The sequence below is a fragment of the Euleptes europaea genome, chromosome 4 (assembly GCF_029931775.1).
Source record: "Euleptes europaea isolate rEulEur1 chromosome 4, rEulEur1.hap1, whole genome shotgun sequence".
Lineage (NCBI taxonomy): Eukaryota > Metazoa > Chordata > Lepidosauria > Squamata > Sphaerodactylidae > Euleptes > Euleptes europaea.
Genome location: NC_079315.1, coordinates 4,157,736 through 4,184,822, shown reverse-complemented (window position 1 = coordinate 4,184,822; position 27,087 = coordinate 4,157,736). Strand labels below are relative to the sequence as shown.

The 27,087-nt window shown below is 46.6% G+C and overlaps 2 protein-coding genes across 2 annotated transcripts in view; both read left to right on the top strand.

The window, feature by feature from the left end:
• Window positions 1-6,131, top strand: part of SLC44A2 (solute carrier family 44 member 2) — a 42,684-nt gene extending 36,553 nt beyond the window's left edge. Inside the window, exons 21-22 of the mRNA XM_056847883.1 lie at window positions 121-205; window positions 6,015-6,131. Of these exons, the coding sequence (XP_056703861.1) occupies window positions 121-205; window positions 6,015-6,121 (192 nt within the window). The 3' untranslated portion in view covers window positions 6,122-6,131. The remainder of the gene's footprint in view (window positions 1-120; window positions 206-6,014) is intronic.
• Window positions 6,132-21,401: 15,270 nt separating this feature from the next.
• The window catches only part of ILF3 (interleukin enhancer binding factor 3), a 28,262-nt gene continuing 22,576 nt past the window's right edge, over window positions 21,402-27,087 (top strand). The window contains exons 1-2 of the mRNA XM_056847882.1: window positions 21,402-21,485; window positions 21,571-21,803. Coding sequence (XP_056703860.1) covers window positions 21,483-21,485; window positions 21,571-21,803 — 236 coding nt within the window. The 5' untranslated portion in view covers window positions 21,402-21,482. The remainder of the gene's footprint in view (window positions 21,486-21,570; window positions 21,804-27,087) is intronic.

Here is a 27,087-nt window from a genome sequence, read left to right as displayed (position 1 = left end):
ACATGAGCGGAGGACTCTAAACTGGTGAACTGGATTTGTTAAATGTTAACAGACCCTCAGACCTAGTTTTGAGAACAGTATGAGTAATGTACTGAAACGGCCATTTATTTTCTCTTGTAGACTGTCATCGTCGGTTCCTATCTCATTGCGCATGGATTTTTCAGCGTCTATGCCATGTGTGTGGACACGCTCTTCCTCTGCTTCTGTAAGTATCCAGCCATGCTGCTGCTCTAGTGGTACATGAACATTTGAGACCTGTGGCTCTCAGCCACATTTCAGATTGAGCCAGACATTTTTTTTAGTACACATGAACACAGATGAAGCTACCTTCTACTGAATCAGACCCTTGCTCCAGCAAAGTCAGTATTGTCTACTCAGACCGGCAGCGGCTCTCCAGGGTCTCAGGCGGAGGTCTTTCACATCACCTACCTGCCTAGTCCCTTTTAACTGGAGATGCGAGGGATTGAACCTGGGACCTTCCGCATGCCAAGCAGATGCTCTACCGCTGAGCCCCTCCCCCAAAGATCTTGGAGGGCTACTTCCCAGGGGCTCTGTGACAGACCACCTCTATTGTGAAGTGGCACTAAGAGGGAGGATCAGAGGTGCCCCCGTGCCCGTCCCACTCGAATCCCCACTGTGCTACCAAAACTTGTTGGGTGACTGTGGGCTGGTCACATTCTCTCAGCCTAACCTCCCTCACAGGGTTGGTGTGAGGATTAAATGGAGGGGAGGAGAATGATAGCCATAAATGGCTATTGTCTGCTCAGACCAGCAGCGGCTCTCCGGGGTCTCAGGCAGAGGTCTTTCCCATCACCTACTTGCCTGGTTCCTTTAACTGGAGCTGCCGGGGATTGAACCTGGGACCTTCCACATGCCAAGCAGATGCTCTACCACTGAGCCACAGCCCCATACCTATGAAAGACAAGGGAACAAAATTAGATGGAAGAGTAGTAACCAAGAGCTCAGCGCCGTTGCTTGGCAAGAAATGTTCCCCAGCCGTTTTGCCGTCAAACCAGAAGTAGCTGTTTCCCCCAAAAGCTTGTCTTTAAGACAAATAAGGTGCACTTGGTCAGCAAGCTTATGCTTAATCAGCTTTCCTTCAGCAAGGAATTCCATACAACCAGGGCCACCACAGAAAAGCCCCTGCTGCGTGCTGTTAACAGACTGAAACCAGAAGTAGTTGTTGTTTGCAGTACATATATTCTACAATGGGTTTTTTTAAACACCTTTGGTTTATAAGAAGAATTAAGGCACTTCCAAATGAAACCTATGCATGAAAATGCCCTGGAATTTTAAATTATGCCATGATGATCTCAACTGGCAGGTAGGTTCATAGGACAGAAGGTCCCAGACTGTCTCATCTGGATTCAGTGTTAATTAATTAATTAGCTCATGTCCATCTTGGCTCCAGGTACCAGTTCAGAACATCCACTGGCTCTAGGGTCGCCAACCTCCAGGTGGTGGCTGGAGATCTCCCACTATTAAAACTGACTCTTGCTCTTTTCTATTGCTGGTGACAGACTAACATGGCTACCTGTCGTGATCTTTGTAAAAACGGTTTGCCGTCCTTACTAGAAATGCTCAAATCTAAGCATTTCCCCCCAGAATTCTCACTAGACTACAGTAAACCAATGGCCCATCTAGTGCAGAAATCTCCTGTATCTGTAAAGAAAAACTTCCACTGGCCAGAATGATATAATGTTAAATTTTAAATAGGCCTCTTTTCCACTATCCATCCTCAAATCTGGCGGTGCTTTGGTGACAGAATCTCTGCTCCTTTTGCAATTACATATAACTAATCCTCCTCGTTCCTCTCTGTTCCTCTCTGATCAGTTCACGGAATCAATTCTCAGCGGCTGCTTGGTAGGAAAAATATCTTTAATACTAAAAAGCAGGTGTGACTGTCTAACTGGTCTTGTTCTTTTCCTGGTGGGGGGAACCTAACTGCAACTGACATTTCCCTTTCTCTGCTTTCTCCGCTTTTCTTTATTTTGCTTTCTTCCCCCCCCCCCTTTCCGTCCACTTCGTCGCTCTTTGGGCTGCTTTCTCCACCTTCCTCGGGATCCCAAAAGGCGAAGATCTGGAAAGGAACGACGGATCTCCCGAGAGGCCTTATTACATGTCTCCAGCCCTGAGCGAAATCCTCCTGAAGGGAAGCCTAGAATCTTCTAAAAGTGCCGAGAGCCAAGAATAGGGGCGAGTCCCCCCCTCACAAGTGGAAGGGGGTACAGGCCTTGTGCCCACCGGCCTGATGGGAAAGGGCAGGGGGCATGCCCTTCACGGCAGCCCTGAGTTGGATATCCTGGGAAGTTTGGTGGGATTTCAGAGAATACCTTGAAGACGGTGGTACCTGACACAGCTGATACTCAAAGCATCGAAGGCGTGAAGTTGAGTTTGGATGTTTAGCACTGAGGGAGGCCCCCGTTTCTCCACTGTTGCATTACGTGGGGCTTTTTTAATTTATTTTTTGGCTTCCTCAAAAATACTATCTCTATAACAAAGCTGCCTATTTAAACCGACCTACCCAAAACAGGATAACGTATCTAGTACCTCAGTGCACATAGCACACGTTACCTTACCTGTCGGATAGTTCCTTCCTCTCCTCAGTTAGCAAGAGATTGAGAATCGGCCCAGCCTGCAAATTTAAAGATCGGTCACTGGGAGGTCCCATCCAGCGACTTCCTATAAGGCTGGCTTCGCAATGCCAAGTCGGATCAGGTTAGGTGGGAAGCCAGGTTTCGCGAAGCGGGGGTGGATTCCAGCCAGAAGAACCGAGGATATCAAAACAAAGCAACACTAGGCTATAAAGTCTTATGAGCTGTATTCACAATAGATGACAATCAATGTGACAAGAAAGCAAATTACATATAATATACGGAAAATGAGCGCAATAGCGCAGAAAACCCAACCCCCAACAGAGGTGAAAGGGAACCCGAAAGTTCAACAGGTAAGTCCGCGTTTATGTTGTAAAGGGATAGTCTGCTGTCAAAGGACAAAAAAACCCAAAGAAGGTCAGGTACATAGTCTCCAGAAGACCCCCAGCAAAAGGTAGATAAAGGAGATGGGCTTTCTTGTCACATTGATTGTCATCCATTGTGAATATAGCTCATAAGACTTCATAGCCTAATGTTGTTTGGTTTTGATAAGAAGAACTGAGGAAGCATGCAAAAGGTTTGGACGTATGCACAGTATAATTTCTTTTCAATTCCTTTATTCTGTCGCCTGGGCTGCATCTTTTATCCTTGCTCTGTTCATAGCCGTGGATTGATTGAACTGCAGCTGATTACAGCAACTTACCTGTGGGCTTATGCTAACTCTTGAAGCCCTTGTGGTTTGTCTTCCTTGATGCTCCCCTTTCTTTTGATAACGTTTTTTGGAACCTGGAAGTTTTATATGTTCTTTGCAAGCTGCCTTACTCTGTAAATAAAATGTAATAAATGTTTGAACCACCTTGAAGCCCGAGCATGCTGTTGAAACTATACCGGCTTGCCGAGTAATCTGATCCAGATACAGCTACGTTGGCTCTTGTATAGCTTGGCTTGGCGCAAAAAGAAATTATGGTTTCTTTTTGCATAGTTAAACTGTGGAACTCCCTGCCCCCCAGGATGTGGTGATGGCTGCCAACTCGGAAGGCTTTAAGAGGGGCATGGGCATGTTCATGGAGGAGAGGGGTATTCATGGCCACTAGTAAAAATAGATACTAGTCATGATGCATACCTATTCTCTCCAGGATCAGAGGAGCATGCCTGTTATATTAGGTGCTGCGGAACACAGGCAGGATAAATGCTGCTGCAGTCGTCTTGTTTGTGGGCTTCCTAGAGGTACCTGGTTGGCCACTGTGTGGACAGACTGCTGGACTTGATGGGCCTGGGTCTGATCCTTTCCTTTATCCCTTAGAAGCTCCTTGAGCCATTGATCTTGAGCAGCATATATCTAATGTTTGAGGGATATACGGACTGAAACAAATCTTGCCACTGACAATGTAGCCTTGGGATCCCTGTCACTTAGCGTAAAAGGGATTATGTCAGACACAGAGGCATTAGATTAATATGTTAAAAGGGGAGAGATATCGAAGTTCCTCATAAAAGTGGCATTCCAAGAGGGCATGAGCTAATGGATAAATAGAGCCAGAAGAGCAAGGACAGGTCCTGTCTGGGGATGGTATGTTCAAAATCCTGCCCTGCATAACCTCAGAGGGATTAGTATTCAGTCTAGCTAAACAGAAGGCTCTAGAAAGACGAGGAGTTGTCAAATAATAAGTATAAGCAGGCAAACCACGTGGTGGTGGTATTCCGAAGAACTGGGATGAACAAATGCTGTGAGCACGAAAAGTAGGGCTGTTATAATCAAGCTCTTTAATGCGCTTTTTAATTTTGGTGAAAGTTTCAGTTTTCCCAAGATCTAATAATATATCCTGCGGGAAGCCCAACAGTGACAATTTCTCATCTTTTTTTGCCACGAGGATTTGAAAGGGTCATGCTTCAGAGAAGCTAGGAGCCCCTCAGTGCTAAAGCACAGTTTAAGTTGTAGCTTAAAGGCGGCCAACCGTGCCCTAGCTTCGAGCGACATTTGGCTAAACTCGGAGCTGGTCTGATCCAGCTGGACTTTTCTTATGTTCTTATGTAGAATGCCAAAGGTACGTTTTGCCCAACACCGAGCACTGAGTCGTCCATGCTCATCCATCTGTTTCAGCAACAAAATAATACGAAACATCCAACATAAAGGGTTTGAATACTCCTGAAAGCTACGTAGACTGATGTTGATGCCACTCATGCAGGAGGGGGAGGAAAGAGGCCTGGAGAGGTAGAAACAACCATACAGCTCTGGCAGAGGTCTGATTCTCTAGGCAGAGGTCCGATTCTCCATCCGGCAAGTAATCCAGAAGGGTAACAGAGAGATGTGCCAAAGTCACATCTCTCTAACAGGTATTTCCTCGGATGATCTGGAGCTTTGGGGCAGGGATGGCCTTAATATGCAGATAATACCCAGTTCTGTATTTCATTACGTAAGCCTCCAGAGGTACCCAGTGCTCTGAGGCCGGGCTCCCCTGGCTAAGAAGCTGAATCCAGACAAGACAGGTAATGCTGGTCAGGAAGGTTGATGCTTTGGTGGGATGGGACCTGCTTGTGGACAGAGCGGAGCAGGGATTTGCGCAGGAGGTGAAGAGCTTTCATGGACTCAGCTTTGCTGGAAAACCAGGTGGCCAAGAGTGCCTTTAATGAGCCGCATCTGGTTCACCAAGTCGCCTTTCTTAGACTTGGCCGGTCTGGCCACACCGGTTGCATGCTTTTGCGACCTTGCGGTTGGATTACTGGAATACGCTTTGTGTCGGCCCTGTAAGCCTATTTTATTTCTTAGGGAATGCTGCGCAATGCACTTCCAATCCACTTTAGCAATCGTTTGCAAGTGGGTTTTGCCATTTGACAGTAAAATCCAGCTGCAAAGTGGATTGGAAGTGCATTATTCAGTGTGTGTGAAAGCTCCCTGGAGTGTAGGCTGAAGGCATTTGGGGAAGGGTTCTTTTCATTGTACTGCGTGTATTTTAAGTTAGGATTTGTAAGCCACCTTGAGTCAAAAGAGGGAAAGGTGAGAGCCAGCGTGGTGTAATGGTTAAAAGCGGTGGTTTGGAGCTGTGGACTCTTAATCTGGAGAACTGGGTTGGTTTCCCCACTCCTCCCCACGAAGCCAGCTGGGTGACCTTGGGCTAGTCACAGCTCTCTTAGAGCTCTCTCAGCCCCACCTCCCTCACAGGGTGTCTGTTGTGGGCAGGGGAAGGGAAGGTGATCGTAAGCCGGTTTGATTCTTAAGTGGTAGAGAAAGTCAGCATATAAAAACCAACTTCTTCATATACATTTAAATAAATCTCCATCGGCTCAGATTGCTGCTACTCGTTCTTCATCATTGCCTTCCTGATTCCACTTTCGGATTCTGCCGGGGTGGGTGGGGGTAGCTGTAAAGCCACTGTTCTCATACCCCATTGTGGCGGTGGTGGGGGTATTTGTTTCTCTTTGCAGTGGAGGACCTGGAGCGTCACGACGGATCTGCCGAGAAGCCTTACTTCATGTCGTCGAATCTGAAAAAGCTTCTGAAGAAGACCAACAAGCGCCCAGCCGAAGCGTAACAAGCCTCCCTGTCCTCTGCTCTGTCTCCGCGGGTAGCCTACAGTAGGCACACAGTTTAGATAAACCAGAGGGCCGCTAGGTCAAGCCCTGTCTTTGGAGAGCAAGCTCTTTGGGGTCAGAATATTCAGCTTCTACTTCAAACGTAGCCTGGCCAGATTTGACTTGGGTTGCTGTTGTTGTTTTTTTGCTTTTCTTTTTCATGCCGTGCTGGGTTTTTTTTTCCTTTGTGGCTGAGAGCTGATCCAGTTGTACTGCAATGTGTGTGTGTTAAGTGCCGTCAAGTCGCTTCCAACTCATGGCGACCCTATGAATCAATGTCCTCCAAAGTGTCTATCCTTAACAGCCTTGCTCAGGCCTTGCAAACTGAGCGTGGCTTCCTTTATAGAGTCCATCCATCTCTTGTTGGGTCTTCCTCTTTTCCTGCTGCCCTCAAGTTTTCCTAGCATGATCGTCTTTTCCAGTGACTCTGGTCTTCTCATGACGTGACCAAAATACGATAGCCTCAGTTTAGTCATTTTAGCATCTAGGGTCAGTTCAGGCTTGATTTGATCTACATCTACATTTCAAAGGAATCGACTTCCTTCCTTCCAGCTTTCTTCATTGTCCAGCTTTTCACACCCATATGTAGTAATAGGGAATATGATGGCATAAGTTAACCTGATCTTGGTGGCCAGTGACACATCCTTACACTTCAGAATCTTTTCTAGCTCCTTCATGGCTGCCTTTCCCAGTCTCAACCACCTTCTGATTTCTTGGCTGCCGTCTTGTGCTACAATAGCTCCTTCCTAAGGTTTAACGGCAGTAGAGCAAACTGAATTCTGGTGTGCCTTTTTACTATGGCTTCGATCAAAGTCATCTCGCTCTTGACCGACCGCTTCTCGCTTGCCAACATAGGCTGAGGACAGTCGTATATTAGTGGCGGATCTGCTGTGGGAGCCTACTACCACCAGTGAGCAGGGGTCCAACTAGGGGAAAGGCTATTGTGGTTTACACCGGAGACCAGATTTGAAGAGACCAGATTTGAACAGTGCTGATTGAACGGCCCATGTCAAGAAGCCTATCAGAGCAGAGTTCAGGTTTTAAAGAAAAAGCACTGAACAAATGTTATAGTGCATAAATATGAGCAACTAGGCTGGGGGAATCCTGATTAAGTGTGTGATTGTATGTGTTCATGCGGGCTAAGAAAGTGAATTGGCAGCAGTCCACGAGCCGGCTGAGCCGGTTCAGTTCCGTTAATTTCCCCAGTGAGCCCTGTGCAAAATCCAAGCATTATGCATCGTTGCAGAAGATTGATCATGATGGTAACGGTCATCTTTTAATTGAGGGAGACTGAAAATATTATTGAACAAGAAAGTGCCGGTAACATACAGAAGTTTAAAACTGTGTGGTTGTATATTGTAAGTCAGCTGTAGCTTCGTTAAAGGAAATGGTAATACTGCCAATCTGTATTTTAAGTCTGGCAAATGTTGACTTTTATTTTGCTTTATATCAGCTATTTTTTGTGCACCCCTGTATGTTTTTTTTTTTAAAGTTTTATCTGAAATATTAAAAACGTTTTTATACATCTTTGTTTCTCTCTTAGACTGAAGCAACTCTGGTGTAACTATTAATATAGTATAATTAATGTGTGAAGTGCCGTCAAGTTGTAGCTGACTTATGACTACCCAGCAGGGTTTTCTGTAGCGGATGAGAGTGGCGGACTCTAATCTGGAGAACCGGGTTCGATTCCCCGCTCTTCCACATGAAGCCTGCTGGGTGACCTTGGGCCAGTCATGGTTCTCTGAGAACTCTCTCAGCCCACGCAGAGGCAGGCAATGGCAAACCACCTCCGAACGTCTCTTGCCTTGAAAACCCCATGAGCTGTGACTTAACGGCACTTTCCATCAGTATAGTGTAATTTAGAAACCAAGATATTTACTCGCGGCCCGTGGGTACCTTGGTCCAAATGTCTTGTGTATCTCCCAACAAGCCCATGGAAGATGTTGAAGTGTTAAATGTGGGAGGGGGGCTTCAAAGGAAAGGTTGAAGGAGCTGGGTATGTTTAGCCTGCAGAGGAGAAGACTGAGAGGGGATATGAGAACCATCTTCAAGTACTTGAGGGACTGTCATATAGAGGAGGGTGCCGAGTTGTTTTCTGTTGCCCCAGAAGGTCAGACCAGAACCAGCGGGTTGAAATTAAATCAAAAGAGTTTCCATCTAGACATTAGGAAGAACTTTCTAACAGAGCAGTTCCTCAGTGGAACAGGCTTCATCGGGAGGTGGTGAGCGCTCCTTCCCTGGAGGTTTTTAAGGAGAGGCTAGATGGGCATCTGTCACCAGTGCTGATCCTATGACCTTAGGCAGATCATGAGAGGGAGGGGAGCCTTGGCCATCTTCTGGGCGTGGAGTAGGGGTCACTGGGGGTGTGGGGGGGAGGTAGTTGTGAATGTCCTGCCTTGTGCAGGGGGTTGGACTAGATGACCCTGGTAGCCCCTTCCAACTGTTTGATTCTGTGATTCAAAGAAAACATATACTTTTTACAATTAAATTACTTCAAAGTCCTGAGAAAGGGAGTCATGGGCAGGTGTTGTGGAAGTGGGAGATGCTAGAAAAGGCACCTCCCTGGGGGGGGCAGACAAATCTTCACCCCTCTCTTCTGCTTACCTCTGATTAACCCTTGTAGCAAGCCAGGTGCTTTCTGCCACTAACCTGGTTTTGGGCTTTTCCTGCAATTTCTCCATCCTTTCTCAAGTTACCGGGCAGGAGGAGAAGCTGTTTGCCTTCAGAAACTACACACTCTTATGTGAGCCCCACCATCAGCATCACAAGTTAGGGGGAAGGTAGTGAAATATATGGTGATCCCTGGGATGAGAACCAGAGGAAGCCTGCACCGTACAGCTAGCTTGCTGCATTGGTGTGTGGGTGTGTGTGTGAGTGAGTGAGTGAGTGAGTGAAGAGGATGGATTTTGATGTTCCCAACTTGGAACCCTTAAAAATAAGTGGTGCAAAACAGTGTGGGATTGGATAACGCAGGTTTGATAGGGAACGGGGAGCCAGCCCCCACAATGTAAGGGTGGGACCCACAGAACCCCTCCCAGCTGGGGGGCGAAGAGGCAAAACAGTCTGTTTGGAATAAGGTCACAGAAGAGGGCAAAGGCTTATGGGGCGTCAATGCTCACAAGTACACCCCTCTAGCAACTGAGCTTGCTCTAGCTGACTTAAAGCAAGTTTGTGTGTGTGTGTGTGTGTGTACACATGAAGCTGCCTTATGCTGAACCAGACCCTCGGTCCATCAAAGTCAGTATTGTCTACTCAGACCGGCAGTGGCTCTCCAGGGTCTCGGGCAGAGGTCTTTCCCATCACCTACTTGCCTAGTCCTTTTAACTGAAGATGCCGGGGATTGAACCTGGGACCTTCTGCATGCCAAGCAGATGCTCTGCAAACTGAGCCATACACATGAAGCTGCCTTCTACTGAATCAGACCCCTCTTGGTCTATCAAAGTCAGTATTGTCTGCTCAGACCAGCAGCGGCTCTCCAGGGTCTCAGGCAGAGGTCTTTCACATCATCTACTTTGCCTGGTCCCTTTAACTGGAGATGCTGCCGAGGATTGAACCTGGGACCTTCTGCATGCCAAGTGTCAGAGGTTGCCTTTCGATTGCCTTTTGGTTCTTCACTGAATGTCTTCTGAGTCCTTGCCTAGCCGTGCTTGGGCTGATCCGTATAAGCGGTCAGGCTCCTGACATGAGTTAGGCCAGTGTTCGCATGTTTACTTTGATGTTCATTTGTCTGTTCTTCCCACTCCCTGTCCATTCCCCCCTTCCTTGCCTTGGCCTTGGGCGGCTAACACCTGCACCTGTGATGTAATCATGCCTTTCAGTTATGCCTAGTAGCCTGGCTCCTCATTAGCAGCTTTGAAACTGCAAGTTGCCTTAGCTTGACCTGTTGCTTCTACAATAAAGTTTACCTGCTTCTGACTTGGCTGTCTGACCGAGTGGCTTTTCGGGATCCATCTCAAGCCCCTGTTGCGACACAATATAACCCAGAAAAGTTATAGATTGCTGATGGAAGTCACACTTGGACACCTTCGCATACAGTTTATGAGTGTGCAACCGTTTCAAAACTTCTTTGACCAGGGCCACATGTTTGTCCATAGTTTTCCTGTAAATTAAAATGCCATCCAAATAAACAATCACTCCTCTGAATAGCAAGTCGTGTAACACCTCATTAATCATTTGCATGAACACACTAGGAGCCCCCGTTTCACCTTCAATTCCCACCACTGCGGCGGGACTGGAGCAGGCTGATCCCCCGGTGGTGGCGGAGGTACAACGGGCTGACCTGCCCCCACGGACTGTCCAGCCCCCGCGGGCTGCTGTGGCTGCAGCGGTCTCTGCCGCAAGTCGTCCAACTCCCGCGCCATGTCCTGCATCAAGGTATACATGGCGTCCATCCGTTCTGCCATCTCCTAGCGCTCAAACTGTAGATGCCGACGTTCCTCTTCCCACTCATGCCGTAAGCGGGATTCTCGTCGGGCCCATCGCCATCAAACTCCTCCAAACCGGAGACCACCGGCTTCCGCCGCATGGTGTTGACCCCCGAAGGGACCCAGGTGCGGGGGGAGTCCAGCCAAGTACTGAGATGGGACACTCGCGGTTTGGCTCCCGCGCCCGCCCCGTCGGGCTTCTCTCCCACCGGCCTTTCTTTCTTGGAGTCAGGATTGGGCTCACCCGGCACTGTCTTGTCCTCCTCTTTCTTGTCATCACCGTTCCCCGCCATAGCCACCCGAGCGTTAGGATGGGAGCGGAGACCGGAGCAAAGAGGATGCTCCACCACTGAGCCACGGCTCCTCCCCAGACAGGCAATGGCAATCCACCTCTTGAAAACCTCTTTGTGTTGGCCATGACTTGACTGCGCTTTCCTCCACTACCAATTTTCTAATTGAGCCTCCATCTGCTTCCCATTGCCAGCGGCCGATATTGGCAGGTTATAGAGCGACTGAACACTTCCGAAGACTTGGCCCACAAATTTCCCAGGGGAGGGGGGACACGGTTACCGCAAATGGCTCTTTTAAGTGTTTTTAAGTGGGTGTTAAGAGGTATTTCTAGACGCAAAGAAAGAAAGAAAGTGTGACTGTAAGATGAACTGTAAATAACTCTTATGCAAAACCAGTCTCCCTCCAAGATGATCTGTGGAAAAAAGCAAAAAAATCTCACCGTCTCTTGGTGATACGCAGCTGTGAGAGGGAAGGTTTGTTGGAAAGGAATCAATGCTGCAGCAGCTGGCACAGCCCAAGCACACGGTAAGAAATGTCCACACTGGAATCGATGAATGCCTATTGCATATTCCAAAGGAAGTTACCGCTCAATGAATGGGAGCTCTTCATTTTCCTTGGCTGCGCTCACGTCTACGGATATCTGCAACTCCCCCAAAAGGACTGCGAGTGAAGAAAAGCCTTTCTCTATTGTACTTTCTTAACTGCCTCACGTGAGCCTAAAGACAGCCAGCGTGGTGTGGTGGTTAAGAGCGGTGGACTCTGATCTGGAGAACCGTGTTTGAGTCCCCACTCCTCCATGTGAGCAGCGGAGGCTAATCTGGTGAACCGGGTTGGTTTCCCCACTCCTACACACGAAGCCAGCTGGGTGGCCTTGGGCTAGTCACAGCTGTCTTCGAGCTCTCTCAGCCCCACCTACCCCACAGGGTGTCTGTAGTTGGGAGGGGAAGGTGATTGTAAGCTGGTTTGATTCTTCTTTAAGTGGTAGAGAAAGGCGGGATATAAAAACCAATTACTACTCCTACTCCTCTTCTGAAATCTCTCTGTAGGCTGTGAACAGTCCAATCCTCCATCAAATCCACTGAAGTTCCAACCTTTCTGTTTACTTGGGGCTAGTGTTCAACCCAATTAGGGATGCCAGCCTCCAGGTGGGACCTGGGGATACCTCGCAATTACAACTCATCTCCATAATAACATAAGAAAAGCCCTGCTGGATCAGACCCAGGCCCATCAAGTCCTGCAGTCTGTTCCCACAGTGGCCAGATAGGTGCCTCTAGGAAGCCCACAAGCAAGACGACTGCAGCAGCATTTATCCTGCCTGTGCTCCACAGCACCTCATATAATAGGCATGCTCCCCTGATCCTGGAGAGAGTATGCCTGTTCCTAGCATTGTTGTCTTTTCCAGTGAGTCTTGCCTTCTCATAATGTGACCAAAGTACGACAGCTTCAGTTGAGTAATTTTAGCTTCTAGGGTCAGTTCAGGCTTGATTTGATCTATAACCCACTGATTTGTTTTTTGGGGGGCAATCCAGGGTATCCGTAACACTCTCCTCCAACAGCACATTTCAAAGGAATCGACTTTCTTCCTATCAGCTTTCTTAATTGTCCGGCTTTCACACCCATACACCAATACAATGGCACAAATTAACTTGATCTTGGTTGCCAGTGACACATACTTACATTTAAATCTCATTCTTAGTGCGTTGTATTTCTACTTAATGCTGCTTTAGAAAAGAGTAAGAGTCCATGAGCATCTCAGAGACTAACAAAATCTCTGGCAGGGTGTGAGCTTTCATGAGTCACAGCTCACAGCTAGAATGTGATAGAGGGATAGGATAGATGGGAGTCACATTCTAGAACGTATCTGAAGAAGTGAGCTGCAGCTCACGAAAGCTCACACCCTGCCAGATATTTTGTTAGTCCCTGAGGTGCTCCTGGACTCTGGCTCTTTTCTACTGCTACAGACAAACTACCACAGCGACCCATGGTAATCTCCACAGCATAGTTAAATGGTGGAACTCCCTGCCCCAGGATGTGGTGATGGCTGCCAACATGGAAGGCTTTAAGAGGGGAGTGGACCTGTTCATGGAGGAGAGGGCTGTTCTATGTTTATTATTATATTACATTATATGAGGTGCTGTGGAACACAGGCAGGACAATGCTGTTGGATGCAAAAGCCAGACCCCGTTCAATGGCACAGACCCACCAAGAACGTTATTTCTTTAGAAGCAAGAGGTAATTTATTATGCCAGCAGGAAGAGTCTGTCTCATGACAGCCAATAACACTCTTCAAAGACAGCATACATCACATGAGAGTATTTATACACTTCTGATTTCTTTGTCTACCTGTGTGCTCTTTGTGCATGTCCCACGAGCTCATGCGGGCTTCATGACGTCACCTTACCAATTAACTTAATTGGTGCAACTATCTTTATTTTTATGCCAACCTCTATAACTGGCCAGATTCCCGGTTTTGCTCACCCTGCTAGAGATAACACACATAAGATATACCTTATACCTTCTAATTCCATTTTGGCATGCCCTTCCCAATTAACTGTCCTCTTGGCATATTTTCGTCCTCCTGAAGAGGTCTGATCTAATCCTTAGAATGGTTTTTAAACTTCTGTCTTACCTAATGAACTTTTGCACTCTTGCTGAGTTCTTCTACTTTGAGGAGAGTCAGATCCCTCCTGGCCTAGACATTTAAAGCTTATACATACATCCCTTTAGGTGCTTCAGTGAAGTGTTTTTCATACATTTCTAACATACTTCAGTGAAATGGTACTATTATACGGTGGTATCTTTAATAATATGTGTGCCTCTTGTATTGACCCCCCCTCTGTGTGACCAGACTGCAGAGCTCATCGTCTGCCTTCTGGCTCACCCGGTATGACGTGTGTGTGTGTTAAGTGCCGTCAAGTCACTTCCAACTTATGGCGACCCCATGAATGAAAGTCTTCCAAAATGTCCTATCTTTGACAGCCTTGCTCAGATCTTGCAAATTGAAAGCTGTGGCTTCCTTTATTGAGTCAATCCATCTCTTGTTGGGTCTTCCTCTTTTCCTGCTGCCCTCAACTTTTCCTAGCATGACGGTCTTTTCTAGTGACTCTTGTCGTCTAATGATGTGACCAAAATACGATATCCTCAGTTTAGCCATTTTAGCTTCTAGGGTCAGTTCAGGCTTGATTTGATCTATAACTCACTGATTTGTTTTTTGGGCAGTCCAGGGTATCCGTAACACTCTCCTCCAACACCACATTTCAAAGGAATCTATTTTCTTCCTATCAGTTTTCTTCATTGTCCAGCTTTTCACACCCATACATAGTAATAGGGAATACGATGGCATAAATTAACCTGATCTTGGTGGCCAGTGACACATCCTTACACTTCAGAATCTTTTCTAGCTCCTTCATGGCTGCCCTTCCCAGTCTCAACCACCTTCTGATTTCTTGGCTGCCGTCTTGTGCTACAATAGCTCCTTCCTAAGGTTTTGGGCAGTCCAGGGTATCCGTAACACTCTCCTCCAACACCACATTTCAAAGGAATCTATTTTCTTCCTATCAGTTTTCTTCATTGTCCAGTTCTCACACCCAGACATAGTAACAGGAAATACGATGGCATGAATTAATCTAGTCTTGGTGGCCAGTGACACATCCTTACACTTCAAAATATTTTCTAGCTCCTTCATGGCTGCCCTTCCCAGTCTCAATCTCCTTCTGATTTCTTGGCTGCAGTCTCCCTTTTGGTTGATTGTGGAGCCAAGGAATAGAAAGTCTTGAACAATTTCAATTTCCTCATTGTCAACCTTAAAGTTGTGTAATTCTCCTGTAGTCATTACTTTTGTTTTCATGATGTTCAGCTGCAGTCCTGCTTTGGCACTTTCTCTTTTAACTTGCAGCAGTAGTCGTTTCATGACATGCAAACCGTGAAAGCTCAACCCAACCTCCTTGTCTTCATTTACTCCATTGGACTCTATGTAAATGAGGGCATCACATCACCATAAAATCTGAATAACATACCTGAATAACATTTCAACCTTCCAGGACATTCTGTTGCAGATTTAAGAGTAGCAGTTCTCTTACAAAGGAATTTCAAAGGGAGATTGGAAAGAGAAACTGCTGAATTACAGTTGATATTCAAACTAAAGACAATGCATTTACCTGGGCTGAATAAAGACCTTGCATTCATGGCATTCATTCCTTTGAAATGTGGTGTTGGAGGAGAGTGTTACGGATTCCATGGACTGCCAAAAAAACAAATCAGTGGGTTATAGATAAAATCAGGCCTGAACTGACCGTAGAAGCTAAAATGACTCAACTGAGGCTGTCGTATTTTGGTCACGTCATGAGACAACAAGAGTCACTGGAAAAGACCGTCATGCTAGGAAAAGTTGAGGGCAGCAGGAAAAGAGGAAGACCCAACAAGAGATGGATGGACTCAATAAAGGAAGCCACGGCCTTCAGTTTGCAGGATCTGAGCAGGGCTGTCAAAGATAGGACATTTTGGAGGACTTTCATTCATGGGGTCGCCATGAGTCAGAAGCGACTTGATGGCACTTCACACACACACACACACACACACACACACACACACACACACACACACACACACACACACACACACATTCATGGCTCATTACCAATGCTGATTTCTCCACACCCATCTCTCCCCTGGACATCACAGACTCTTCTGCATACCACACCTAATCCCATCACGCCGGCTATTCACATTTACGTACTGTTAACATTTACATACTAATGCTTGTCTGAATTCACTCTCCTCTACTTAAAGACAGATGGATTCACATTCTAGCTGTATCTGAAGAAGTGAGCTGTGGCTCACGAAAGCTCATAACCCTGCCAGAAAATATTTTTTGTTAGTTTTTAAAGTGCTACTGGACTCTTGCTCTTTTCTACTACTGCAGACAGACTAACACGGCTACCCACTGTGAAACACCTTCCCTATAAGGTATTCTAGCTTATGTGCTTTACTGTTGTGATACACAGTGTAAGCCAAACAAATTGAGATTTTACGCTTCCTTCGATGCTGCTGCAGTCGCCTTGCTTGTGGGGCTTCCAAGAGGCCCCTGGATGGCCACTGTGCTGAGCAGACTGCTGGACTTGGGTGGGCCTGGGTCTGACCCAGCAGGGATTATTCTGATGTTCCCTTGTGTGTGTGGTATAAATGCCATATGCACTATGTCATTCTCAGTGCGTTGTACTTATTGCTTATGCAATGCCATTTTGCTGCTTTGAGAGACAAAGAGCAAGGGTGCTTCTGGAGCCTTGCAAATGATAAGCCTGTATTATTGTATCAATTCCCAATGACAATAACGCAGTAGGAGGTTGATAGTTCAAAGCAGTTTGCTTATTCGACCCAATAGACACACCGGGTGAAAATTGCCCCAAATGCACAGGACAATGCACACAGACATCCAAGGAATGCAAGCACGGGTATAATCTTTGGTAATGGGAGGTACAAAAGACGAAATAGGTGGCGTCAATACATAGAACCAATAACAGACATTTAAGGATTTGAATACCCTATTAGAGATTCGGCGGCGTTACATAGAAATGGTGATCTCATTCTCACTAATGAGCAGTGAAGGCCCACATTCCCAGGAGCTTCTCTATTTGATCCTAAATTACTGCAGTTCTTCTTATCTTGGACCCTGGCAGCTGCCAAGGCCAACTAAGAGGGGTCCTAGCTGGTTCTTACCTCTGGAAAACCAGCTTATGCCAGCATACTAAGGCCATCTATGGATTCTTTAATTCGCTTCTAACTAAGGAGCAACAGTGGGCCTCTTATACTCGAGGCCTGTAACCTCTGCAAGTGCTTGGGGTAACTCTACAAGCCACCTCTGATATGCTGAGTGCGGCATGTCCATGAGTGCAGATATACTGAGTACAAAGAATATATTTCAAATCAAAGAATACATTTCCCATAGCATATAATGATTTCAGGCATTACATGACCCAGCAGGGATTATTCTTGTTCCCTTGTGTGTGTGTGGTATAAATGCCATATGCACTATGTCATTCTCAGTGCGTTGTACTTATTGCTTATGGCAATACCATTTTGCTGCTTTTAGAGACCAAGAGCCTTGGTCAAAAGCGGGGTGGGGGAGGGGAGCGCGGCCGGCCGGCCAGCCGGTCCCTCTACCTGCGCACAACGGCCAACAAAATGGCGGACGGAGAGGAGTGGGCGGGGCGACGGCGTCCTTCTCCCCCCCCCTCCCAACTCCCCTCGCAAGGGGGCCGCCTCGGCGTCGCTCTCCCTCAGCCGCCGGCGCGCGCAGCCCCGCGGCCGGCTCCCCGCCCCCCGCGGCCGCTGATTGGCGGAGGCGCGCGCGCGGGGCCGCGGCGTCACGCGGCCCCTCCTCCTCCCCGCGCCGCCCCTCCCCCCCTCGCGCTGGGTCCCTGACGACGGAGCCTGCTTCGGCCGCGGATTTCCCCCCCCCCCGCTTGCGGCCGTCGGACGCGTCTCCCCCCCTCCGCCCGCCTCGCCGCGTAGGCCGTGGGAGCCCGGACGGCAGGCAGGCAGGCAGGCAGGCCCCCCCTCGCCGCCTGGTAAGAGGCCTGGGCGGCGGTTTTCTCCTCAGCGGGGGAGGCCGACCGGTGTGTGTGTGTGAGGGAAGCCGGCCGGTAACGGGAGCTCCGGAAGGACGGAAGAAAGACGGGGAGGGAAGGGGGTGTGTGTGGAAGGGGACGGCCTCCCTGCGGCGGCCTCCCGGCGGCGGCCTCGGTCGGCTCCCCCCTCACGCGCGCGCGCTCCCATTGTGTGAGGAGACAAAATGGCGGCCGGGCCGGGATGGAGGGAGGAATGGCGCGCGGCGGCCTAACAGACAGGCGGGCGATAGTGGGGGGGGGGAGAAGGGGGCGCGCGAGAGAGCGAGCGCGGGGGGGGGCCTCCTCGCTGATGCCCCTCAGGGGGGTGTTTGTGTGTTTATAGGGGGGCATGGTCTGCGCCTGCGCACCGGCCGGCCCCTCGAGGGGTTGGCGCGGGGGGGGGAGAGGAAGAAGGAGGGCTGCCCGGCGAACACGTGCGCGCCCTGCTTCGGGTGTCCTGGAGTCCGTCCCGTCCCCCCCGGGGGTCCGCGCCCGCTTCCCCCCCCCCGGCTTTGTCTGGCCGCCCCCTCCTCGGTTCGTCTTCCTTCCCCCGATGCCCCTTTCAGTAGCAGGCCGGGCCGCGGTTTTGGCGCGTGGCTAAGGGCAATGCGGCGGGGATTTTTGGCCGCCTCTCCTCTGGGAAAGAGGAGCCCGGAGTCCCAGTAGTACCTTGTGTGTGTGTGTGTGTGTGTAAAGTGCCGTCAAGTCGCAGCCCCTGGCGACCCCTTTTTGGGGTTTTCGAGGCAAGAGACTAACAGAGGAGGTGGTTTGCCAGTGCCTTCCTCTGCTCAGCAACCGGGTATTCCTTGGTGGTCTCCCATCCAAATCGCTGACCCTGCTTAGCTTCTGAGAGCTGACCAGATCAGGCTAGCCTGGGCCTTACAGACTGACAACATTTCTGGCCAGGGGTAGGGAGCTTTTTGGAAGAAGTGAGCTTTGCGGCTCTCGAAAAGCTCCATACCCCCCTGCCAGGAATGTTGTCAGCCTTTAATGGTGCTTTTGCTCTTTTCTACTGTTAGGCAGGCTTAACACGGCTGCCCGTGAGTGTGGTATAACACCCTGTGCACTTAATCTCATTCTTAATGCGTTGTATATACCTGAGCGTTACCATTTGCGGCTTTAGGAAAGAGCGCCTGAAGAAGTGAGCCTGTGGCTCAGGAAAGGTCAAACGCTGCCAGAAGTTTTGTTAGTCTTTAAGGTGCTACTAGGACTGTTCTGCTCTTTTCCACTGCTGACACAGCTACCCACGTGTGTGGTATAATGCCCTACGCACTTATCTCATTCTTGGTGTGTTACATTTCTACTGTTTGCTGCTTTAGAGAAGAGCACCTGAAGAAGTGAGCTGCAGTTCTCAAAAGCTCCATACATTTTGTTAGTCTTTAAGGTGCTCTTTTCCATTGCTACAGGCAGACTTACCATGTGTGTGGTATAATGCCCTGTGCACTTACCTCATTCTTAGTGCATTGTATTTCTACTTATTTAATATCATTTTGCTGCATTAGAGAAGAGCACCTGAAGAAGTGAGCCTGTGACTCACGAAAGCTCCTACTCAGCCAGAGGTTTTGTTAGCCTTTAAGGTGCTCCTGGACTCTGGCTCTTTTCTACTGCTAGTGACAGACTAACACGGCTACCCGTGTGTGGTATAATGCCCTATGCACTTACCTCATTCTTAGATACTGTTTGCGGCTTTAGGAAAGAGCGCCTGAAGAAGTGAGCTTACGGCTCAGGAAGGGTCAAACCCTGCCAGACGTTTTGTTAGTCTTTAAGGTGCTACTTGGGACTCTTTTGCTCTTTCCCGGACAGGCTTAACATGGCAACCCATGCACATATCTCATTCTTAGCGCATTGTATTTCTACTTATGCAGTACTGTTCGCTGCCTTAGAAAAGAGCACCTGAAAAAGTGAGCTATGGCTCTCAAAAGTTCCCCATACCCTGCCTGGAATTTTGTTAGTCTTTAAGGTGCTTCTGGACTCTGGCTCTTTTCTACTGCTAGGCAGACAATCTCGTCTACTCGTGTGTGTGTGTGTGTGGTATAATATAATGCCTTATGCACTTACCTCATTCTTGGTGCGTTGTATTTCTACTTATGCAACACTATTTGCTGCTTTAGGAAAGAACACCTGAAGAAGTGAGCTGCTGCTCAGGAAAGGTCAAGCCCCGCCAGAAATTTTGTTAGTCTTTAAGGTCCTACTTGGGGCTCTTTTGCTCTTTTCTACTTCTAAACAGACTTAACACAGCAACCCATGATAATCTCCACAGCAAGACTCCTTGTGGTATAATGCCATAGGCATTGTCTCATTCTTAGTGTGTTGTATTTCTACTTATGCAGCACTGCTTTAGAAAAGAGCACCTGAACAAGTGAGCTGTGAGTCGCAAGCTCATCCACTACCAGTGATTTTGTTAGTCTTTAAGGTTCTACTGGGCTCTTGCTCTTTTCTGCTGCTACAGACAGAGTAACACAGCTACCCACCATGATCCATCTTGGAAGGAGAATTCAGTCCAGGGAGGGGTGTGTGTGCCCCGCATGCGGTCATTCCAACTCCCCTCCCCTCCACCTTGAAGCGCCAGGTTCATTTTCAGGAGTGGCAGGAGATGGGGGCGGTGTGTATGGAAGGGGGGGAGTGAAACCCCTTTTCCAGCTGGCAAAAGAAGCTCTTCCTTAGCTCTTGGGATGCTAGGAGTCCAGCCCTAATTCCGTGTTGCAGTTAGTTTTGCCGACTGGTAAAAACGAAGCCATGTGTCTGTTCCAAGAACTTCCATTTCCAAATGACTGCTGGTGGTGGTGTTTTTGTTTTGAACCACCAGACCGCTGAATTAATCAGGTCAGAAACTGGTACTAGATTCAAGTCCTTAAGAGACCAATAAGATTTTCGGGGTATATGAGCTTTTGAGAGTCAACGTTCCCTTTGAAACATCATACCCTGAGCATCTCAGTCCCCCAAGATGCTGCTGGACTGCAATCCAGCTTTTCTGCAGTAGGCCAGCATGGGTTTACTTACAAAAAATATTGAAGAATTTGTTGAAAAATTGACATTATTAGTTATATGAGCACTAATGCTGCTCTTGTCTAGGATCCATTGACTTTTGGGCTGTTGTCTTGCGCTTTTGTCTGTCCGACTGCTATACATAACTTTAAAAAGATGATGGTATATTTTATGTTGGATATGAGGTTACTATAATGTTCTTTTGCTTTGTTGTGTAGTAGATTTTTGTTCTGTATGTGTATATAAAAATGTAAAAAAGACAAGAGAGCAAATTTCGAATCCCCCCCATGTTCTGCTACATTTTCTACAACCGCCTCCCCCCCGCCCCGTTAATACATAGTTGAAATAGTGTTTATGGGTAGGGATGGTTGTTCAGCTGGTATTCCTTCAAAGTGGCTATGTGTGGCTGACCATTTGTTCAGGGAATTGGGTTTGGAGGAAGAGTTAGATGCCTATCCCCGGCTCTGTTCCCCTGATCAAATTAGCAGCCCCAGGGAGCTAATAGTTTGTTCTTGACTTCAAATTATCAGGCGATCCAATTATAGATCTTAAGTGTCCTGTCTGTTTTGGGCCACTGATTGTGCTAAACAAGACTAACAGTTATCCTGCTCACCTTATTTATTTCATTTGTACCCTGTTGGGATGCAGATAGGTTTTCCTTCTCTCCTGCCTCCAAGAACTCCAAGGTTGCATGAGTGAACTTCCAGCTAGGCTCCAAAATATTTAGTTGCACATCAGCTTGAGATCGTTCTTGTTATCGAGATTACTTTAGCAACTTTTTCTTTTAATGGTGACTCAGTTGATCCTGTGTTACTTGATACAGGTTTGTATAGTGTACTTATGGAACAAATGTTGAGTAATTTGATTCATTGTATCATTTTTTTCACAGATACACCAATTTTGTTATCTGATACTAATAATATTTTTCATTCTCAGACTACCAAAACCTTACGGTTGGTGCAGCTTTAAAAAAGAAAATATTTCTTCAAAAATTCAGCTAGGAGTCAGGAGCAAAAATGGTAAGGATTTGCCATTCAGAAGTTAAAAAAACACACACTCAGCAATGCATAGTTTATCTATTCTATGTTTTTTTCAATTTCTCAGCGACCAATGCGTATCTTTGTGAACGATGACCGCCATGTCATGGCAAAACATTCTGCAGTTTATCCAACTCAAGAAGAACTGACAGCCGTTCAAAACATGGTCTCTCATACCGAACGTGCTCTCAAAGCTGTGTCTGACTGGATTAATGAACAGGAGAAAGGCAGCGGTGAGCAGCCAGAACAGCCACCGGAGACCATGGAGACAGCAGCCGAAGAAGAGAACAAGGAAGGAAGGCAAGTAACACGGTTGATCCTCTGTTTTCCAGCATTCTGCAAGTTTTGCGATTGTTGCTCAGCTGTTAAGTCCCTAATTAGTGACAGTCACCCCTGCAGCCCTGTGTGCTTTGTGTGTGAAGGAGGGAAGAGAATGCTTCTCTGGGGTCCAGCAGAATGAAGAGGAAAGCTAAAAAAAGGTTTGAATGTTTAGTAGTAGAATGGAGCCTGGGTTTCTTTTCACTCCACCTTTTTCCTTTGTGCCTCCAAAGACAAAGCTGCTGTTATTATGCGGGGAGAGGTGTTCATGCCTGGCACTGCCGCCTACCATTTTAACTTTGTTCAGTTGAGCAGAATCTCATACTTGTGACCATGCTGCAGCGTCCCATCAGTTTAGCCAGTCATAGGATTTGCTGCTACTGCATAAACTTTTATGAGTCAGAGCTCATGTTATCAGGTGCACTAGGTAAGGGCCAATTTACAAAAACTTATTCTAGGGTAAATTGTTAAGTTGCTGCTGGAATTCTCTTGTTTTTGCTGCCAAAGACTTAACAACTGGTACCCATCTGGCATTATCATGTAGCATCAGTTTTGAGTCAAGAATGTATTGGTAGGTTAGTTAAGTTTGTATACTGAAGTCCAGAGGCACCTTGCAGATAATCAGTTTTTATTCCAGCATGAGCTTTCCTGATTAAAAGATTAGTTCAGATGCATGTTGGAAGGAAATCATTGTGCACACATATCTGTAAGGAAATGACTGGTGGTTGTGTGTGGGGGGGGGTATAGTTATCTGCAAGGGAGTAGGAGGGATTAAGTTTTACACAAAAGGTGATGAGAGGGCAGAGATTCCAGAGCCCTTCTCATGGGGTACAGATTTTTTTTTTTAAAAAAGATAAACAACAAACCAAGGAAGAGGCAGTCTGAAACAAGGAAATTAAACATCATCGGTAAAGGGTTATAGTGTGATGTCACATGTTAAAAAGAGCCGATTTAAATTTCTAAAGTATTCCTGTTGAGCTACTAGAAATGGCATTGTATAAGGAAACCCATGTTTCTTTAAGCCAAGATAACAATGTTTAATTCTTGTTTAACTCGTTTCTGTTGTGTATTCCATTTGAAGTTTTTTTAGTCAAATGTTTTTAAAAAACGAACTTCCCACAAACAGTCAAACAAATTGTTTTCTAATGCTACATGCCTTGTCTTATTGCTGTAGCTGAAAGGTCCTTCAGAAAAGGCAAGTATTCAAACCCATCTGAAAGGCCTTTAATGAAGTAGTCATTCTCCTGTGGGGGGTGGAGAGCTTCCAAGTTCAGGGGTAATTGCCAGAAAAAGCCCTCCCCAAGTTCCCACCAGCCAAACCTCAGCTAAGGTGGGTTTCGAGAGAGGCCCTTGGGACCAACCTCAAGTCTCTGTTCAGTTGATAAAGGTGAAGGTGGTCCTTTAGGTACCCTGCTTCTAAGCCATTTAGGGTTTTAAAAGTCTAAACTAGCATGTGTGATTGGCCAGCTCCAGTTTTCTCCAGGAAAAGGTTAGAGCTTGTGTACTAGTCTCAGCTGGTTTAAAGGTGTTTTGGGCAACTTCTAACTATTGATCATCTTTAAACAATATTGAGTCTAGAATCACCAAATGATGCATATGCAGTCCTTCAGAGGAAGTGTAACCCAATTTAGTATTAGTAGAGCACCTATTTTGAAATCCTGTCTTATTCCCCCAACAAGCACACCTGCATTTGAGGAATGGGTTCATGGTAGGACAGGGGTTAAGAGTCTACCCTTCATGTGGTTTTTCTTTAAGAGCCAAATAAAGGGAATTTCATAGTAGGTGTAAGGCCAGGCATGGGGGGAGAGAGGCACTGTATACGATTGGATCACAAATTTAAAACTTTGGTTGGAACTTGAAGCCATGGGAGGGCAAACTTCCTAATGTGGAGGAAAAATGAAATACCATTACCCTACAAAGAACTGATCAGGAAATAGCCATAAAAACTAGTTTTCAGGATTACACAGAAAAATTGAATACTCAGTTGAATTTGAAGTATTGAAGAGGTCATGGGGTGAAGTCTAGTCACTTTCATTGGGGTAAGTCCCTCCCATTGAGTTTGCTTTTGAGTAAACACAATCACAGATTGGACTGCAAAATTTGTGTTAACTATATTAGCAATACTAACCTTCCTTGTTGATTGCATATTCCTCTCTATTCTAGTGAATATTCTTCAGTAGCATAACTCAAGCAGTAAGATCCGTAGCTTCTGACCTTTAGGACATGAAAATATGCAAGAACAACCTTTTTAACACCACACTTGTCTTTTCCCTTGATTGCACATGTGTGGATTAAGAGATGTGAATGCCGGGCAGGGGGGATGGGGTGTGTGTGTGTCTTTTTTTAGGACTTCGTTCAGTTTTTCCGGTTTAAAAAAACAAAAGTTTGGTGTGGAGCACTAAAAAACTTCTATGAAATATTTTTTTTTCTAGAAAGAGTAAAATGCTTCTTAAGGCAAGGTGTTTTTTCCCCCCCACATACAGTGTACAGCATGGGAAAGTATGGGGTCTTTCCTCATTTTTCAATGAAAATTAATCCTGAAAAGACAGAGGTTCTCTGGGTTGGTAGAAAGGCAGACCGGGGACTTGATCTCCTCCGTCTTGGATGAGGTTAGGCTCCCCTTGAAAAGCTGGCTTCGCAGCTTGGGAGTGCTGCTTTACACAGTGGTCACCTTTGAAAACTCAGGGGGGCTGCTGTGACGGCCATGCGTCCGTTCCTGGGTCAATCTGATCTAGCCACAGTGATCCATGCCTTAGTTACATCTTGACTGGACTACTGCCACGCATTCTTCTTGGGGCCACCCTTGAATAGTGTTCACAGGCTGTAACGAATGCTGCTGCTAGACAGCAGGTCAGGGCTGGCTCTCGGGGGCATGTGACCCCAATATTGCAGCAATTCCACTGGCTGCCAATCTGCTCCCTAGCCCAATTCAAGTGTTGGTTTTGTCCTTTTAAAGCCCTACATCAGGGGTGTCAAACATAAGGCCCGCGGGCTGGATCCAGCTCCATGAGAGCTCTTATGTGGTCCACGAGGCAGGCCCCCCCTGCTCTATCTGAGCTGGCGAGGCATGGCCCAGCCTGACCAAATGACATTCATGTCATATCAGGCCCTCATAACAAATAAGTTCGACACCCCTGCCCTACATGGCTTGGACCAGGGTATCCGAAGGACTGTCCCATACATTCCTGCCCAAGAATTAAGGTTGCTAGGAGATGCTCTCCTGACTTGTCTGGGCTCCTGAGAGAGGGCCCTTTTGGTGGCAGCCCCGCAGTTAACAGAACAACCTCCCCAGGGAGGTGTGCCTGGCCCCCATCTTCAGGAGGCAATTGAAGACAGTTTTGTGTAGGGCTGCGTTTTGATTGATTTAGCCTTTATTATTGGCAGTCCTAATTGGAGTTTTTAAACTGTGATCCTTATGGGTTTTATAATGTTTTATTTATATTCTAAGCCCTAAAGTTCCGTAAGGGAGAAAAATGTTTAAACTGATGTTTTTAATAAATAAAAATGAGGGAAATTTGGGGAACACTGAACAAAACCCTATCAAATTGTTGTTTTTCGGTGAGAAAAACCTGTCTCACAAAGCATTTCATTCATTACAAATGCATGGCATGTTACACTTGAGGACTTCCTTAGTTTTTCTAATGGAAAAACTGGGAAAGCTTTTATACTGTAGGCCAGTACAACAAGATATATTTTGTTTAAATGTAAATCATTTTGGCAACAATATGCTATCTGTTTAATTATGATACATTACTGAAGAGTTCATTGTTTTAGTGTTACGAAGTTCAAGTTAGTATCTAAACATGCTGGCAGTTCTACTTATTGTAACTGTGCCTCGTAGACCCTGATTGGGTGGAAAGGTGGCATTAAAATGTGTTAAATAAGAATATGAGAAAGTTTCTGTTTAAAAAAACCCACTTATTATAGGATTTGTTTTCTACCGTTAGCATAGGGTGCAGCAGTTTGGAACTTTCTCAAGTCTTGCACATACTTTGCACTTACAGAAACTTAAGGTGTTTGTACTTATAAATCCCATAAATATGCCAAACAGTACGATTTTACACTCTGTTAGAAATGATGTATTTTATGTTAATAAAAGAAGTTTAGATTTGATAGGAAAGCAAGTATAGCGTATGAGTCAGTTTTCTCCAAAATTCCAGTTATTTTTCCTATGGCATCAAAATTTCTGGAAATGTTACATTTCCGGCACATGTACACGTGTGTGTTTACATTGAGTGTAGAAAGTGGAACCATCTAGGCGAAAGAGAAGTGAGAGAAATTGGAGTCTGTATTGTACACGGGCCTTACCGTCAAGTTGCAGTAGGTGAGTTAGGTGGAGGTGGCTGCAGTGAACTTCTTGGTTGAATGGAGATTTGAATCCAGGTCTCCCCAGTCCTAGTGTGGCACCACTACACAGGCTCTAACCTTTTCATAGCCCAGTATGAAGTATGGCGAAGTTGGTCAGAAGGCTGCTTGCAGTTCATGTTAAGGTGATATGATAACCATCTTCAAGTCCTTGAAGGGCTGTCATAGAGAGGATGGTGCCCAGTTGTTTTCTGTTGCCCCAGAAGGTCGGACCAACGGGTTGAAATTAAATCAAAAAAGTTTCCATCTAGACATTAGGAAGAATTTTCTAACAGAGTGGTTCCTCAGTGGAACAGGCTTCCTCGGGTGGTGGTGAGCTCTGCTTCCCTGGAGGTTTTAAAGCAGAGGCTAGATGGCCATCTGTCAGCAATGCTGATTCTATGACCTTAGGCAGATCATGAGGGGGAGGGCATCTTGGCCATCTTGCGGGCATGGACTAGGGGTCACTGGGTGTGTGTGGGGGAGGTGGTTGTAAATTTCCTGTTTTGGGCAGGGGGTTGGACTAGATGACCCTGGTGATCCCTTCCAACTTTATGATTCTATGACAGGCAGAATAATTTTGGTTTATTTTATTAACTTTAAAATACAATTTCCTGTTAATGATGTTAAGCAAACAGTTATTTTTCTATAGCGACTATATGTTGCACTGCTACGGTAAAGTTGCCATGTCAGCTGTCAGTTTATTTCTTTGCTTCCTGGCATGAATTTACTAGCGGACGTTTTCAGTTACTGGCAAACTAGACTGAGAGAGACATCGGAAAACCAGAATGTGTAGAACAAAAAACAAAACACGATAAAGCATGCTTAAAATTTATATGTAATCAACAAATATTTAACAGCAGGGTAAACCTCCTAGGGCAGTGGTTCTCAACCTTTTTTGCTCCATTCCCCCCTTTCACCA